At 45.7% G+C, this 18,700-nt stretch overlaps 1 protein-coding gene across 1 annotated transcript in view; it reads left to right on the top strand.

Annotated features, from left to right (window-relative positions):
- sspn (sarcospan (Kras oncogene-associated gene)) overlaps nucleotides 1-8,857 on the top strand; it is a 35,716-nt gene extending 26,859 nt beyond the window's left edge. Inside the window, exon 3 of the mRNA XM_068004676.1 lies at nucleotides 6,233-8,857. Coding sequence (XP_067860777.1) covers nucleotides 6,233-6,598 — 366 coding nt within the window. The 3' untranslated portion in view covers nucleotides 6,599-8,857. The remainder of the gene's footprint in view (nucleotides 1-6,232) is intronic.
- Nucleotides 8,858-18,700: the final 9,843 nt, after the last annotated feature.

The raw sequence follows: 18,700 nt of genomic DNA, 5'->3' as shown, positions 1-18,700 counted from the left end.
TAACCTGCAGCTGCCCAAACTTTAGCACTAAGTTGTCATCGTCACCTAGACAACCATAGAATGACTGATACGGGGACGGAAGAATTCACATTAGTGCAGTAAGGGGCTAAGGCAGATTGTTGGGGCAGAGTAGAGGGAGCTTTATTCTCTGTTACACCCATCTACAGCGGGTATGGTAGTGTAGCGGTTATGTTACTAGACTGGTGATCCAGAGGTCTGGACTAATAATCTAGAGAACGAGAGTATAAATCTCACCATGGCAGTTGGAGAATTTGAATTCAGTTTAAAAAATCAGTAAAAGTGATCATGAAGCTGACAGATTGTCATAAAAACCCAACTGGTTCACTCATGTCCTTTATGTTATAAGCTTTATGGATAGCCCGGTGGAGAAGGATAGAATACTTGGTCTTCAGTTGCTTCCAAGCCTTTATTCACAGAGATCCCCTTACACACACCACACCCTAGATAAGCTGTCTTATAAATGGATACAAGTGAGTCCCCAGTTGATATGCACCACCTGAATACAATTGACACTAATTGATATAAACCATATGGATACAATTAACACTTTAGGGAAGGAAACCCGCTGTCCTTACCCGGTCTGGTCTATATGTGACTCCAGTCCTACACCAACAATGGTTGACTGCTCTCTGAAGTCCTTCAGTCATATCAAACTGCTACAAAGAATAAGACTTTCACCACATGGACTGCAGCGGTTCAAGAAGAAGGCACACCTTTTTAGGGCAGCTAGGATTGGGCAATAAATGCCAGCCTTGCCAGCGATACCCACATCCTGAGAATGAATTTAAAAAAGGAGTATTTGATGTTGACACTGAAGTGACAATTCTCACCTGGATGAGCCCAAAATTCATCAATTAACAATGTAAATTTAAAAGATATTCTGGTGTTTGGTCCCATTTGCTGGTTTCCATGCAAATACCTTGGTCTTAAAGCAAGTCTTTGCTTGTTGAAAAATGTCATTGTTCAAACATCTGGATGCCTGAAATTCTAGCACTCTTGGACAACTGTATTTTCAAAACCACCTATTGTTGCTATTTACTTACACTCTTAGTGTATTACTCGTGAACTTTTTCAATTTAAATTTGTTTTAGTAACCAGCATGATGAATATACTGTACACACCATGACTTCGGCGATAGTTTATTAATGTAGCATCTGAATGCGCTTTTCAATACAGAAAATAAGAGCTGTGTGGTTTAATGATGCATTTGAACGTTTTATCTTGCATACTTTTTCATTCCAACCCATTACAGATCTTTTATTTTTAATGCTGAGCTATTAAGAATTGAGCATTTCATTTTGGGAGATCATTATAACTCAGGGAAGATTTCTTAGGCTGAAATTTGAACAATCCAAAAGTGTTGTTTTTTGGACTGAAGGGTTCGGGATAATGAGGGGCAGGGTGATCCCAGAGAGCGTCTCAAATCTTCCAGAGATGTCTGGATACGAGAACAGGGGCTTTTGGGTTTGCACAGGCTCACGGGCGGTGAGGTCCGTGATGGGGGTCATTAAAGTGAGCTGCCGGGGGAGTCTGAAAATGTCTGGACTGAAGAAGACAAACGAGCTGCAGCCACATGCTCGCGAGACCTTCTGCCTCTGGGCACTCGTCAGCAGCTGGCATTCTGCCAGAGAGGCACTGGCTACTGGCCGCATAATAGTTGGTGAGTGTATGCATTGTTATAGCAGCATCAGTGCAAGCTCTGGAAACAGCTTGTATGCAGTACATGTGAGGTTATGCACTTTGGTACGAAGGATAGAAAAACAGAATGTTTTTTAAATGGTGAGAAACTATTAAATGTTGATGTTCAGAGAGATTTGAGTGACTTCGTACAAGAAAGACAGAAGTTAGCATGCAGGTACAGCAAGCAATTAGGAAGGCAAATGGTATGTTGGCCTTTATTGCAAGGGGGTTGGAGTACAAGAGTAAGGAAGTCTTAATACAATTGTACAGGATTTTGGTGAGACCTCACCTGGAGTACTGTGTACAGTTCTGGTCTCCTTATCTAAGGAAGGACATACTTGCCTTAGAGGCGGTGCAACGAAGGTTCACTGGATTGATTCCTGGGATGAGAGGGTTGTCCTTTGAGGAGAGATTGAGTAGAATGGGTCTATACCCTGTGGAGTTCAGAAGAATGAGTGGTGATCTCATTGAAACATATAAGATTCTGAGGGGGCTTGACAGGGTAGATGCTGAGAGTCTAGAGTCTAGTTTTTTTTATTCGTTCATGGGATGTGGGTGTCACTGGCAAAGCCAGCATTTATTGTAGATGATGCACACTACAGCCACGGTGCGTCAGTGGTGAAGGGAGTTTATGTTTAGGGTGGTGGATGGGGTGCCAATCAAGCGGGCTGCTTTGTCCTGGATGGTGTCAAGCTTTTGAGTGTTGTTGGAGCTGCACTCATCCAGCCAAGTGGAGAGTATTCCATCACACTCCTGACTTGTGCCTTGTAGATAGTGGAAAGGCTTTGGGGAGTCAGGAGGTGAGTCACTCGCTGCAGAATACCCAGCCTCTGACCTGCTCTCGTGGCCACAGTATTTATATGGCTGGTCCAGTTAAGTTTCTGGTCAATGGTGACCCCCAGGATGTTGATGGTGGAGGATTTAGCGATGGTAATGCCGTTGAATGTCAAGGGGAGGTGGTTAGACTCTCTCTTGGAGATGGTCATTGCCTGGCACTTGTCTGGGGCGAATGTTACTTGCCACTTATGAGCCCAAGCCTGGATGTTGTCCAGGTCTTGCTGCATGCAGGCACGGACTGCTTCATTATCTGAGGGGCTGCGAATGGAACTGAACACTGTGCAATCATCAGCGAACATCCCCATTTCTGACCTTATGATGGAGAGAAGGTCATTGATGAAACAGCTGAAGATGGTTGGGCCTGGTACACTGCCCTGAGGAACTCCTGCAGCAATGCCCTGGGGCTGAGATGATTGTCCTCCAACAACCACGACCATCTTCCTTTGTGCTAGGTATGACTCCAGCCACTGGAGAGTTTTCCCCCTGATTCCCATTGACTTCAATTTTACTAGGGCTCCTTGGTGTCATACTTGGTCAAATGCTGCCTTGATGTCAAGGGCAATCACTCTCACCTCACCTCTGGAATTCAGCTCTTTTGTCCACGTTTGGACCAAGGTTGTAATGAGGTCTGGAGCCGAGTGGTCCTGGCAGAACCCAAACTGAGCATCAGTGAGCAGGTTATTGGTGAGTAAGTGCCGCTTAATAGCACTGTCGACGACACCTTCAATCACTTTGCTGATGATTGAGTGTAGACTGATGGGGAGGTAATTGGCAGGATTGGATTAGTCCTGCTTTTTGTGGACAGGACATACCTGGGCAATTTTCCACATTGCCAGGTAGATGCCAGTGTTGTAGCAGTACTGGAACAGTTTGGCTAGTGGCGCGGCTAGTTCTGAAGCACAAGTCTTCAGCACTACAGCCGGGATGTTGTCGGGGCCCATAGCCTTTGCTGTATCCAGTGCACTCAGCCATTTCTTGATATCACGTGGAGTGAAACAAATTGGCTGAAGACTGGCTTCCGTGATGGTGGGGATATCGGGAGGAGGCCGAGATGGATCATCCACTCGGCACTTCTGGCTGAAGATGGTTGCAAACGCTTCAGCCTTGTCTGTTGCACTCACATGGTGAACTCTGCCATCATTGAGGATAGGGATGTTTGCAGAGCCTCCTCCTCCCGTGAGTTGTTTAATTGTCCACCATCATTCACGACTGTATGTGGCAGAACTGCAGAGCTATGATCTGATCCATTGGTTGTGGAATCGCTTAGCTCTGTCTATAGCATGTTGCTTCCGCTGTTTTAGCATGCATGTAATCCTGTGTTGTAGCTTCACCAGGTTGGCACCTCATTTTTAGGTACGCCTGGTGCTGCTCCTGGCATGCTCTTCTACACTCCTCATTGAACCAGGGTTGATCCCCTGGCTTGTTGGTAATGGTAGAGTGGGGAATATGCCGGGCCATGAGGTTACAGATTGTGCTGGAATACAATTCTACTGCTGCTGATGGCCCACAGCACCTCATGGATGCCCAGTTTTGAGCTGCTAGATCTGTTCTGAATCTATCCCATTTAGCACGGTGATAGTGCCACACAATACGTTGGATGGTGTCCTCAGTGTGAAGACGGGACTTCGTCTCCACAAGGACTGTGCGGTGGTAACTCCTACTAATACTGTCATGGACAGATGCATCTGTGACAGGTAGATTGGTGAGGACGAGGTCAAGTAGGTTTTTCCCTCGTGTTGGTTCGCTCATCACCTGCCACAGGCCCAGACTGGCAGCTATGCCCTTCAGGACTCGGCCAGCTCACTCAGTAGTGGTGCTACCGAGCCACTCTTGGTGATGGACATTGAAGTCCCCCACCCAGAGTACATTCTGTGCCCTTGCTACCCTCAGTGCTTCCTCCAAGTGGTGCTCAACATGGAGGAGGACTGATTCATCAGCTGAGGGAGGACGGGTAGGTGGTAATCAGCAGAAGGTTTCCTTGCCCATGTTTGACCTGATGCCATGAGATTTCATGGGGTCCAGAGTCAATGCTGAGGACTCCGAGAGCCATTCCCTCCTGATTGTATATCACTGTACCGCCACCTCTGGTGGGTCTGTCCTGCCAGTGGGACAGAACATACCCAGGGATGGTGATGGAAGAATCTGGGACGTTGGCCGAAAGATATGATTCTGTGAGTATGGCTATGTCAGGCAGTTGCTTGACTAGTCTGTGGGACAGCTCTCCCAATTTTGGCACAAGTCCCCAGATATTAGTGAGGAGGTCTTTGCAGGGTTGGTTTGCTTTTGTCGTGTCCGGTGCCTAGTGGTACGATGCCGGGTGGTCTTTCCGGTTTTATTCTTATTGTGACTTTCTGCAGTGACATTGTACAACTGAGTGGCTTGCTAGACCATTTCAGAGGGCGATTAGGAATCAACCACATTGCTGTGGGTCTGAAGTCACATAGTAGTTTCATGGCCACCATTACTGATACTAGTTTTTTTTAATTCTAGATTTTATTTAATTAATTGAATTTAAATTCCCCAGCTGCCGTGGTGGGATTTGAACTCATAACTCTGGATTATTAGTCCAGGCCTCTAGGATTACAAGTCCATTAACATGACCACTATGGTACCACACCCTCAGGGGCATAGTCTCAGGATAAGCGGTCGGCCATTTAAGACTGAGATGAGAAGGAATTTCTTCACTCAGAGGGTTGTGGATCTTTGGAATTCTCTACCCCAGAGGGCTGTGGATGCTGAGTCATCATATTCAAGACTGAGATCGATAGATTTTTGGGCTCTAGGGGAATCAAGGGATATGGGGATCGGGCGGGAAAGCAGAGATGAGGTCGAGGATCAGCCATGATCTCATTGAATGGCGGAGCAGGCTCGAGGAGCCATATGGCCTATCCTGCCCCCATTTCTTATGTTCTTATGTCGCAGTGTCTCTGAGGTCCAAGCTGATGAGAATGCTATAAAACAGGGTGCTCTTCCAGGCTGCTTGGAAAATCAACCATAAAACCTTGCTCTGGAGAATTTCATTATTCAGCAGAGACATACATGCGAAAGTGACGAACAAAAAAAGACCAACTGGTCCATCTAGCCTGTCCCATATAGTTGTGATGCCTTATGGCGTAAACATTCACTCCCTCCACCACTGGCGCACTGTGGCTGCAGTGTGTAATATCCACACGATGCAGCAACTCGCCAAGGCTTCTTCATCAGCACCTCCCAAACCAGCGACCTCCACCACCCAGAAGGACAAGGGCAACAGGTGCATGGGTACACCATCACCTCCAAGTTCCCCTCCAAGTCACACACCATCCTGACTTGGACATATATTGTCGTTCCTTCATCGTCACTGGGTCCAAATCCTGGAAATTCCCTACTTAACAGCACTGTGGGAGCAACTTCACCACATGGATTGCAGCGGTTCAAAAAGACGGCTCACCACCACCTTCTCAAGGGGCAACTAGGGATGGGCAATAAATGTCAACCTTGCCAACGACACCCACATCCAGAGAATGAATAATAAAAAAATACACAGGAGGAGGCCATTCAGCCCCTCGAGCCTGTTCCGCCATTCCGTTAGATCATGGCCGATCGGTACCTCAACTCTACGTAAAAGAGGAACATTGAACTGTGATAAAACTAAGTTAAAGTAACTTATTTCAATGGTACTTTAAACCAGAATGCTTTTGCCTTCTTTCCGCAGCTGATCTACTTTTTGCTCTGCGCCCTTGGCCTGATACTCTGCATCTCAGCAGTGGCATTTGCTGCTCACCATTATAATCAGATCACCAAATTCACCTGCCAGATGAATTCAGAACAGTGTGTATGTAAGCAGGATCCCAATGATCAGATTGCTCGCACCTTTCCGTACAATGATGTGTCTGACTGTGCATCTGTCACCAGAACTATCAAACTCTACCTACTCCTACAGATGGTTCTTAACTTAACCCTGGCCATCGTCTGCCTCCTGGGCTGTTATGTGATGTGGAAACACAGATACCAGGTGTTCTTTGTGGGCCTTCGTTTCCACCCCTTTAAGACCACCAATCAACAGCAGCAAAAGGTATAACGTAGATAGGACAAAGTTATCAGAGGTTTACAACGTGTTGTCTTCCGTTGAACCTGGTGCACGTTTGTGGAAAAGATGAGAAGTAACTCCAGTGTTATTATTTTTTCTTTTAAAACTCGATTGTACTAATGAATGCGTGCGTGATTTTAAAATAGTTTTACTTATGCAGGAAAGTGTGTTTTAAGAAAGTAAATGACTTAAAGTAGTTCCATTATTGCAGGCCCATTACCTGCAGTGTTGATGTTCAATGGATTGCTCCAGTATTGTGTACCCACGCTAGACTTACAGTAAAATTATTCTGGCTACACATTGCTCACAGTAAAACCCCCAAGAGGATTTTTTAAACGCGTAATTAAGAAGTAAGAGATTAGGTTGTACATTGTAAAATGACTTGAGCCCAGGATTATGATTTCAAATTTAAATGCTCTTGGCTCTGAGCGTTTAAAGGGGTGTTGTCACTGCACTGGGGACCTCTTCGGGCAGCCTCAGTCCCTGGACTTACCAGGAATAGACTAAACCTCACTGGTTACAGGATAACTTTGCGATTCACGTCCCATACTGCAAAATATTTTTGATTTTTTAAAAACTTTTTATTTTCTAATTTGCACTATTTTTCCCCCCCATCGATATTAATTTTTATTCCCACCATTTTGATTCTTCCCAGTCAATCATTTCCTGGCAGTGAAGGGTCTTTCGATGACCTCCTCAGGGGCCTTTCAATACCGCTGCCGTGAGCCCTTGCTAGTAGCCCCAGTGCCTGTCCCCGTCAGTTTATCCAACCTCCCCAGAGAGAGCAGTTTGACTCCGTTCTTTGCTGGGAGGACCAAGATTGGGACTTCACTGGGCGAGAACCATGCGTGAAAGCCCGCATGCCCCCAAGTTTGAAATGTCCAGGCACACGTAGTCACCGAGGCAATAACATAACTGCATCTCTGATTGTGTTGTATACACAGTGGTTTTCAAACCAGCTCGCAGGATGACAATGCCCCTTTAAGTTATGACGTCATTGTAATGATAATTTGTACTGAAATTCTTATTAGAAATGCTTTAAGTAGCTGTTAATTCGAATGGAACACTGAAAAGGTAGCTCGGAAATCTATCTTAGATCTGGTCAACACAAAGCCTTGGTGCAAGATCCATTATAATTTGAGATAACTTGCTAAACCACTTCCACTGGTTTAGAATGTGCCTTCATGTGATCACCATCTGCGCCTTGCTACAGTTGAACACTTTGCAGACAGGCACTTGGATGGGCGCCTGAGAATCTCAGAAGGAAAAAGCATTGCACGCACACACCCACACAGCAAGGCTTCGAAACAGGCAGTCAGCAACTCCGTCCCAGGGAACCGCGTCTGCTCCAGTCCGTCTCAGATCGCTGCGAGGAGGTGGGCAGGCGGACTTTATCGGACAAAGACAAAATGACAAGAGATCGACATTCACGATAGGAGAAAAAAAAAGCGGATTGGTGGTCAAAACAGCACAGATCCGTCATCATCTCACGCAGAATGGAAACCTAAGCAGGGTGCTTGTTTATAACCCGGCCTATTTCTGGTTTAAAAAAAAAGTCGAGGGTGTTATTTTATAGGCTGGGAGGGGGCATTAGGGGGGGACGTTGATAGCAGCGACAATTTCATTCTGAATTTTTATTTTAAAAGTCCGACATATTTTAACAAGGTGGATTTAAAGAAAAAACGATCAGGAACATAAGATATACAGACAGCAAATGATGCAAAAAAAAAATCCCCCCACAGACAGTCACTGTATACTGAAACTTTTGGAACAGCAGAGAAACATGTTAGAATTAATAAAAAATCACTGTACTCCCATAGCAACTCAGTTTTATTACATTTTCAGTGGTTATGTTTTACAGTTACCTTGGATGCACGTTTCTGTGGGATTTTTTGCTTTAACATACAGCCAGCTGTTGTGCTGTTCTGTGTAACAGAATTGGAGCATGTTTCCTGTTGCAGTTCTCATGCTGCTCTTAGATGTAAAACACACAATTCTACAACAGCACAAGATTGTTTTGGTTTTATTTACAAATCATTGCCTGAGTATTTTGGCCCTCTCGTTGTGTTGCTTGCCTGATATATTAAACAGTACTTAAGTCGATATCTTACCAAAATCCGACCTTTTTCTGGACTTTACGTGTAAACGTTAACATCTGTTGAATCAATTTTCTATACAATCTTTGTGTTAAAAAGGTTTATTTTCTCTCTACAACATTTATAATAATAAAAAAAAATTCTTTAAATGGTACTGCTGTTGTTTTACTTTGGTTCCCCATTTTTGTCATTCTCTCTTAATGTAATGTTTGATGGGCACATTGTGTTACTTAATAGGGACTTTCAATGCAAAGACACGGATTAAAATGGGATTGGTTAAGGGGTACTCACCACCCCTGCACTATGACCTTTGACCCCACCCTGTAACATTTGCACTGTCTTCTTGCTCGGTCCCATGCACATAACCCACACATACAGTGTTTTCCTTATCCCGTTCATCCTTCTATATGTCTCCCTGTCTTTCGTGCTGCCCTAAAATCTCTCCACCCCTTTTCCTGTCTCGGCCACAATCCTTCCCATGCACTGCAGCAACTCGCCAAGGCATCTTCGGCAGCACCTCCCACGCCCGCGACCTCCATCACCTAGAAGGACCAGGGCAGTAGGTGCATGGGAAAACCATCACCTCCAAGTTACCCTCCAAGCCACACACCATCCCCACTTGGACAAATCGGCTGTTCCTTCATCGTCGCTGGGTCAAAATCCTGGAACTCCCTACCTAACAGCACTGTGGGAGAACCTTCACCACACGGACTGCAGCGGTTCAAGAAGAAGGCCCACCACCACCTTCTCAAGGGCAACTAGGGATGGGCAATAAATGGCCTTGCCAGCGGTGCCCATATCCCAAGAATTAATAAACAAATTAACAAACAAAAACCTCTCTTTTCATAGAAACATAGAAAATAGGAGCACGAGTAGGCCATTCGGCCCTTCGGGCCTGCTCCGCCATTCAAAATGATCATGGCTGATTGTCTAACTCAGTACCCTGTTCCCGCTTTTTCCCCATATCCCTTGATCCCTTTAGCATTAAGAAATATATCTATCTCCTTCTTGAATACATCTAATGACTTGGCCTCCACTGCCTTCTGTGGTAGAGAATTCCACAGGTTCACCACCCTCTGAGTGAAGAAATTTCTCCTCATCTCTGTTCTAAATGGCATACCCCGTATCCTGAGACTGTGACCCCTGGTTCTGGACTCCCCAGCCATCGGGAACATCCTCCCTGCATCTAGTCTGTATAGTCCTGTTAGAATTTTATATGTTTCGATGAGATCACCTCTCATTCTTCTAAACTCTAGTGAATATAGGCCTAGTCGACCCAATCTCTCCTCATACGTCAGTCCTGCCATTCCAGGAATCAGTCTGGTAAACCTTCGTTGCACTCCCTCCATGGCAAGGACATCCTTCCTCAGATAAGGAGACCAAACTGCACATAATACTCCAGATTATGGTCTCACCAAGGCCCTGTATAACTGCAGTAAGACATCCCTGCTTCTGTACTCAAATCCTCTTGCAATGAAGGCTAACATACCATTCGCCTTCCTAACTGCTTGCTGCACCTGAATGCTCGCTCTCAGCAACTGGTGTACAAGGACACCCAGGTCTCGATGCAGCTCCCCTTTTCCCAATCTATCACTATTCAGATAATAATCTGCCTTTCTGTTTTTACAACCAAGGTGGATAACCTCACATTTATCCACGTTATACTGCATCTGCCATGTTCTTGCCCAATTACCCAACTTGTCTAAATCACATTGGAGCCTCTTTGCATCCTCCTCACAGCTCACATTCCACCCCAGCTTTGTGTTGTCTGCAAACTTGGAAATGTTACATATAGTTCCCTCATCCAAATCATTGATATATATTGTGAATAGCTGGGGCCCAAGCACTGATCCCTGCAGTAGCCCACTAGTCACTGCCTGCCACCCGGAAAAAGTCCCGTTTTTTCCAACTCTCTGTTTCCTGTCTGTCAACCAATTCTCAATCCATGCCAGTATATTCCCCTCAATCCCATGTGCTTTAATTTTGCACACTAACCTCTTGTGTGGGACCTTATCAGAAGCCTTCTGAAAATCCAAATGCACCACATCCACTGGTTCTCTCCTATCTATTCTACTAGTTACATCCTCAAAAAACTCCAGTAGATTTGTTAAGCATGATTCCCCTTTCATAAACCCATGCTGACTTTGTCTAATCCCGTTAATGCCCTCCAAGTGTTCTGTTACCACATCCTTTATAATAGACTCTAGCATTTTCCCCACTACTGATGTTAGGTTAACTGGTCTATAATTCCCTGTTTTTTCTCTTCCCTCCTTTTTTAAATAGTTGGGTTACATTTGCCACCCTCCAATCTGTAGGAACTGTTCCAGAGTCTATAGAATTTTGGAAGATGACCACCAATGCATCCACTATTTCCAGGGCCACTTCCTTTAGTACTCCCGAATCTCTTTTGCCTCATGTATTTCCGTTTCTCCATATCTGTTCCTTCTAGTAATTCACTGCCCTGTATTTTCTCCCCTTCCTGTCTCATATATCCATCTTTTTCCAGACTCATCCATCTATATGTAGAAATACTTAGACATTACAACATGGAAACAGGCCATTCGGCCCAACCAGTTCATGTCAGTGTTTATCCACCACATGAGTAAATAGTCCCAATCACATTCACCCGCCCAGTTCCCACATCTCTTCAACCTTTCTTCCTTCCAATCTAATCTTGAATATTGACATATTTTCTGCCTCAGCCTCTACCCAGGAAGTGAATTCCACAGCCTCACAACTCTCTGTGTGAAGAAGTTTCTCTTGCTCTCTGTTCTAAATCTCTTACGTTTAATCTTGTATCTATGGCTCCTCGTTCTTGACCCCTCAAATGCTGGAAACAGTTTACTTCTATCTACCCTGTCCTCTCTTGTTTCACACTCCTGGTCTAAAAAATGAACAAACTTGCATTTATTGAGCATCTTGCACATCCTCAGCCAATGAAGTACATTTGAAGCGTAGTCACTGTTGTAATGTAGGAAAAGCGGAAGCCAACTTACACAGCAAGATCCCACAAACAGCAATGTGATAATGACCAGATCATCTCTTTTGGTGATGTTGGTTGAGAGATAAATATTGGTCAGGACACCAGGGAGAACTCCCCTACTCTTCTTGGAATAGTGCCATGGGATATTTTATGTCCCCCTGAGAGGGCAGACCTGGCCTTGGTTTAACGTCTCATCCGAATGTTGGCACCTCTGACAGTGCAGCGCTCCCTCAGCCTAGATTATGTGCTCAAGTTCTGGAGTGGGGCTTGAACCCATGGTCTTCTGACTCAGAGGTCAAGCTGACATGGTTCTTAGGTTCTTTTTTATCCCCCTAACTCATCTCCAAGTTTACTCCTATCTGCCTGTCTTTTTCTGTCTCCCTCACTGTACCCCTCTCTCTATTTCTTCCCTCTTATATTCTGTGTCACTCTTTCCCCGTATAGACTTTTTGTTCAAACCTGAAACACAGTAACTTCTTGCCAAATGTCACGATTTATCACTCAGCCAGTCACACTCTTTCGTTGGGCAAGAGGGAGCTGGACTGGTTCTTGACTGGGGCAGAGATCAGATCATATAAACGGTAAGTGGATTAACAGTTAACGTATGCATGGTTGATGTGATCTCCTGGACTGGTTTCGATCACCTGAGAGGATTGGAGAGGACTTTTCCAGATTTTTCCCCCCTAATTGGCCTTGGGTTTTTTTTTCCTGTTTCTTTGCCTCTCCCTGGAGATTACACAGCTGCGGTGGGTTGGGGAGGGGGGATAGGAAGTGCTTAGTCCCGATGCTCCAGGCATCATGAGTGTGGGGCAGGCTTGATGGACCAGCTGGTCTTTTCCTGCCCATCATTTTCATATGTTCTAATCCCGCCTCCTACCTGAACTCCAAATTGATTGACGCCTGCCTGTCATTGGCATGGGCTGGCAGTGGCCTGGGCCAGTTTCAGGAATTGACTGGCACCAGCACAAGTGCTCACAAAATCTCACAAGAGCTGGTAGATTGAAATAAGCTTTAGCATGGCATGCTCAGGCTTGAACAGATTTGAAAGGAATTGCACTCTGCTGGCAAGAGGCCTCTGAACCAGGGCCTGGATTAATTTTACCCTCCTCGCAGGTGAACACAGAGTGCAAGCAGCTAAATACAGTACAAGCACACATAACATTGAAACTGCCTATGTGAACATTTAGAATGGAAATCCAGTATGTAAACAGTTGCCCATGACGATGTAGTTCCAGGCTGTGTCAGTAGGTGGTGCTGTGGAGTAAGTTGATGATACCTCCTCCCCCCAGTCAGTCACCATCACAGCAGCTTGCATTTATATTATTATATTTATATAATGTGATTAACGTTGAAAAACGTCCCAAGGCCACTTTGAGGCCTAGTCAAAAAATGGATGCCGAGCCAAAAGGAGATATTAGGAGGGGGAGCAAAAGCTTGGTCAAAGAGGTGGGCTATAAGGAGGATCTTCAAGGAGAAGAGGGAGGTGGAAAGACAGAGGGGTTTAAGGAAGGAATTGTAGAGCTGAAGGCCTGGCCGCCAATGGTGGGCTCAGGGATGAACAAGGGGCTAGAATCAGAGGAACAGAGAGATGAGAAGGGGGGGATTGTAGGGCTGGAGGAGGTTATAGAAATAGGGAGGGACAAGGCCCTGAAGGGATTTAAACACGAGGATGAGAATTTTAAATTTGACAAGGACAGCAATGATGGGTGAGCAGGATTTGGTGCGGTTTAGGATTTGGGCAACAGGGCAGCCACGAGAGCATTGGACTCGTCAAATCTGGAGGTGACAAAAGCATGGTTGAAGGTTTCAGCAGCAGATGGGCTGAGGCAGGGGCGGAGACGGACAATGTTACAGAAGTGGAAGTAGGCGGTGTTAGTGATGGAGAGGATATGGGATCGGAAGCTTAGCTCAGGGTCAGATAGGATGCTGAGGTTGGGAACAGTCTGGTTCAGCCTGAGAGAGTGGACAGAAAGGGGGATGAATTCGGTGGCAAGGGAATGGAGTTTGTGGTGGGGACCGAAGATGATGGCTTTGGTCCTGCCAATGTTTAGCTGCAGCCAATACAGTGGCTGAGAAATTCAGGAGCATCCATTTTTGGGGGCACGGGGGGCACAGGTACTTACCCTGCACCAGAATGGTGAGGTCTGAATTTCTCAGATATTGTCCCTCAGACCTCATTATAACAGAGCTGGTGCAACAGCCCACCGACGAAGACTGGAGAAAAATATTGTCACTCTAGTGTCGCAGCGGCCCTCAGGTAAATGAGTCCGGGGTCAAGTCAGGGATCAGGGGGCAAGGCGACTGAGGGCCAGGAATTGGGGGGAGAGGCAATACAGGGCCGGGGATCGGGGATCAGGGGTGGGGGTGGCAACACAGGGCCAGAGATCAGGGTGTGGGTCAGGGGGAGAGGCGACATAGGGCCAGGGGTCAGGGCGTGGGTCAAGGGTCAGGGCGTGAGTCGGGAGTCGGGCACTCCTGCTCCTCCCGGCTCCACATTCAGGTAAGTTACTTACGTTCTTTATCGCGGACGATCCCCAGGGCTGGGCTCCCTGAGTGCAATGCCTCAGAACAAACCAATCTTGCTGTGGGAACCTCAAACGGGCAGCAGGCTCCTTATTTGCATGTGCAAATCTTCTATACTCAAGGGAATACAGGCCCAGTCTATGCAACCTGACATCATAATTTAACCCTTTTAGCCCCGGTAGATGAAACGCCTAAAAGTATTGCCCGATAGGAGGGCGGCCTAAGATTGCAATAATACTTTATTGTCATTGGATGCCCAGCTCAGTACTGAGGCCCAGGACAATGCCGATCCCACTAGATGCTGCTGGAGTACAAGCGTCTGATGGTTGACACCATTCTAATATGCAGGATGGTCCTCAGGTGGTGGGATGACTCAGGCTGAGGTAGAGCTCCGTGAATCTATATTAACGATTTGGAGGAGGGGACCGAGTGCAACATATCAAAATTTGCAGATGATACAAAGATGGGAGGGAAAGTAGAGAGTGAGGAGGACATAAAAAACCTGCAAGGGGATATAGACAGGCTGGGTGAGTGGGCGGAGATTTGGCAGATGCAATATAATATTGGAAAATGTGAGGTTATGCACTTTGGCAGGAAAAATCAGAGAGCAAGTTATTTTCTTAATGGCGAGAGACTGGAAAGTACTGCAGTACAAAGGGATCTGGGGGTCCTAGTGCAAGAAAATCAAAAAGTTGGTATGCAGGTGCAGCAGGTGATCAAGAAAGCCAACGGAATGTTGGCTTTTATTGCTAGGGGGATAGAATATAAAAACAAGGAGGTATTGCTGCAGTTATATAAGGTATTGGTGAGACCGCACCTGGAATACTGCATACAGTTTTGGTCTCCATACTTAAGAAAAGACATACTTGCTCTCGAGGCAGTACAAAGAAGGTTCACTCGGTTAATCCCGGGGATGAGGGGGCGGACATATGAGGAGAGGTTGAGTAGATTGGGACTCTACTCATTGGAGTTCAGAAGAATGAGAGGCGATCTTATTGAAACATATAAGATTGTGAAGGGTCTTGATCGGGTGGATGCAGTAAGGATGTTCCCAAAGATGGGTGAAACTAGAACTAGGGGGCATAATCTTAGAATAAGGGGCTGCTCTTTCAAAACTGAGATGAGGAGAAACTTCTTCACTCAGAGGGTGGTAGGTCTGTGGAATTTGCTGCCCCAGGAAGCTGTGGAAGCTACATCATTGAATAAATTTAAAACAGAAATAGACAGTTTCCTAGAAGTAAAGGGAATTAGGGGTTATGGGGAGCGGGCAGGAAATTGGACATGAAGCTGAGTTCGGATCGGTCAATGCCCTGTGGGTGGCGGAGAGGGCCCAGGGGCTATGTGGCCGGGTCCTGCTCCGACTTCTTGTGTTCTTTAGATTTGTGGTTGGGATCAGATCAGCCATGATCTTATTGAATGGCGGAGCAGGCTCGAGGGGCCGATTGGCCTACTCCTGCTCCAATTTCTTATGTTCTTATGTTCTTATGAATGCAGCCTATTAGTGCCTCAGTGAAGTGGCCATCCTTCATGTCTGAGGCCAGGCAGCCTAATCCTGCCCACACTCGGTGTTCCACACACACACATTTTGAAAGGACATAATTGCTTTAGAGGCGGTTCAAAGAAGGTTTACTCAACTGATTCCTGGAATGAAGAGGTTATCTTATGCGGAAAGGTTGGACAAGTTGGGCCTGTATACACTGGAGTTTAGAAGAATGAGAGGTGATCTTATTGAAACATACAAGATCCTGACGGGACTAGAAGGGGTAGATGCTGAGAGGATGTTTCCCCTTGTGGGAGAGACTAGAACTAGGGGCCACGGTTTAAAAATAAGGGGTCTCCCATTTAAGATGGAGATGAGGAGAAATTTTTTCTCTGAGGGTCATGAATCTGTGGAACTCCCTTCCCCAGAGAGTGGTGGAGGCAGGGTCATTGAATATTTTTAAGGCTGAGTTAGATAGATTCCTGATTAACAAGGGAGTCAAAGGTTATAGTAGGTAGACGGGAAAGTAGGGTTGAGGTCACAGTCAGATCAGCCATGATCTTATCAAATGGCAGAGCAGGCTCGAGGGGCCGAATGGCCTACTCCTACTCTTAACTCATATGTTTGTATTCGTATATGCGTAGGACTCGCCGGGTGCCAATTGTGAATGGGACCCTTGCCATGCTTCAGTACACAATTCACTAAAAGCTAGCGCACAGGTACAAAAAGTAATCAAAAAGGCTAATGGAATATTGGTCCTTATCTCAAGGGGGCTGTAATACAAAGGGGAGGTAGTGATGCTTCAGTTATACAGAGCCTTGGTCAGACCCCATCCCGAGAAATGCGTTCAGTTTTGGGCACTGCTCCTTAGGAAGGATATATTGGCCTTGGAGGGGGTACAGCACAGAATGACACCGGGGCTAAGAGGGTTAAATTATGAGGACAGGTTGCATAAACTTGGCTTGTATCACTTGAATTTAGAAGGTTGAGGGTGGTTTAATTGAGATGTTTAAAATGATAAAGGGATTCGATAGGGTAGATACAGAGAAACTATTTCCTCTGGTGTGGGAATCCAAGACAAGGGGACACAATCTTAAAATTAGAGCTTGGCCATTTAGCAGTGAAATGAGGAAGCACCTTTTCCACTCAAAAGGGAGTGTAAATCTGGAACTCTCTCCCCCAGAAAGGCTGTGGATGCTGGGGGTCAATTGAAATTTTCAAGACAGGGAACCGCTAACCTTTCTGTCGCTTGTCTCGTTAGGACCATCCTATAAGTTGGCTTGGAGGGTTAGTTGAAGCTGAGTGGGAAGAATCCCAGCCCCTAGTAATAGGACTACCAGGTCAGATCCCATTAATGGATCATGAATGGGCAGGTTGATGAACCAACAACTGTGACCGGGGGTTGCTTCAGAACTGCCTGGTTCAGGTATCATTGAGTCTGCCAAGGAGGGATGACCTGCACCAATCTTCACCAGATGATACCGGGGCTTAGAGGGTTAAATTATAAGGACAGGCAGCAAAAACTTTGCTTTTATTCTCTTGAGCATAGAAGATTGAGGGGTGATTTGATTGAGGTGTTTAAAATATTAAAATGATTTGATAGGGTAAATACAGAGAAACTATTTCCTCTGGTGGGGGAATCTAGAACAAGGAGACATAATCTTAAAATTAGAGCCAGGCCGTTCAGGGGTGAAATCAGGAAGCACTTTTTCACACAGAGGGTAGTGGAAATCTGGAACTCGCTCCCCCAAAAGGCTGTGGATACTGGGAGTCAATTGGAGCTTTTAAGACTGAAATTGATAGATTTTTTTTGGGTGAGGGTATCAAGGGATATGGAGCAAAGGCAGGTAAATGGAGTTGAGGTACAGATCAGCCATGATCTAATTGAATGGCGGAACAGGTTCAAGGGGCTGAATGGCCTCCTCCTGTTCCTATCGTTCCAATGTTACTATAGCTTGGAACCAACTCAGCCACAGTGACATCTCACTTACCTTGCCCTCAAAGAGGAGAGTCACTAACTATTTAATGTTTTCTGATGAAGATTGTACCTGTTTCAGAAGCAGAGAAATAAACAATTTATTTTTTAGATCCAAAAGTCCAAAATAATAGTTTCTTCCTTTTCAATCATTTATTCCATCGATCAGAGACTATTTGGGGAACTGAATAGAGTAAGTAGGGCTGAGAGAATGTCAAATGTCACTCTTGCATCAAACAGAGGCATCGATTCTGTTCGCAAGTGGCTAAAATTCAATTGGGAAATGCTTTTGAAAACCTGTAAATGCTGAAGTTCAGTTCCTTAATTACAGAGATTTGACTGGGTTTATTGCAAAACTGCCCCATGCCATCGGTTTGTCTATCACTGTTACAATGGCGAATGACTTACATGCTAAATAAAGAACTGGTTTGAAAGCTTGGTCAACCTGCGGCTCTTGAATGCTATTATTCACAGCCAGCTGAATTATTAACCTCAGTGAGATCAGTATGGAGTGAAGGCGAGGCACTGAGCCAGCGAGGGAGGGAGCCCGCCTACACCACTGCAAGGATGAAGCTGGAATGACAATGTTAGAGTGGTCGATCTTCATCCTTCGAATGAAAATGTCCGTGGCAACCCTCAGGCAGTTGTGAGGGAAAGAAAGGAGAAAAACTAAAAGTGTAAGAAAAGATTAAAAATAATCGTGCAAGTAATGCAATGTCAGGATGTGGTAGTTGTTTGGTAGGTGATTGAATTTAAATTCTGCGCATGGCAGGACTGTTGTAGGACTGGGCAGAGCAACACACAAGCACACACACACATGAACACACACAAACACACACACGCACACACACAGACCAACACACATGAACTCAAGCACATGCACACGCACGAACACACACACCAACACACGCACGAAGACAAGCGCACACACACAGACACGAACACACACACGTACACACACGGATATACACACAAACACACACACCAACATACCAACGCACACATGAACACAAAACACACACATGAACACAAGCAC

Source organism: Heptranchias perlo, chromosome 24 (assembly GCF_035084215.1).
Source record: "Heptranchias perlo isolate sHepPer1 chromosome 24, sHepPer1.hap1, whole genome shotgun sequence".
Lineage (NCBI taxonomy): Eukaryota > Metazoa > Chordata > Chondrichthyes > Hexanchiformes > Hexanchidae > Heptranchias > Heptranchias perlo.
Note: the sequence above shows the minus strand (reverse complement) of the source record. Positions and strands in the feature narration are given on the sequence as shown.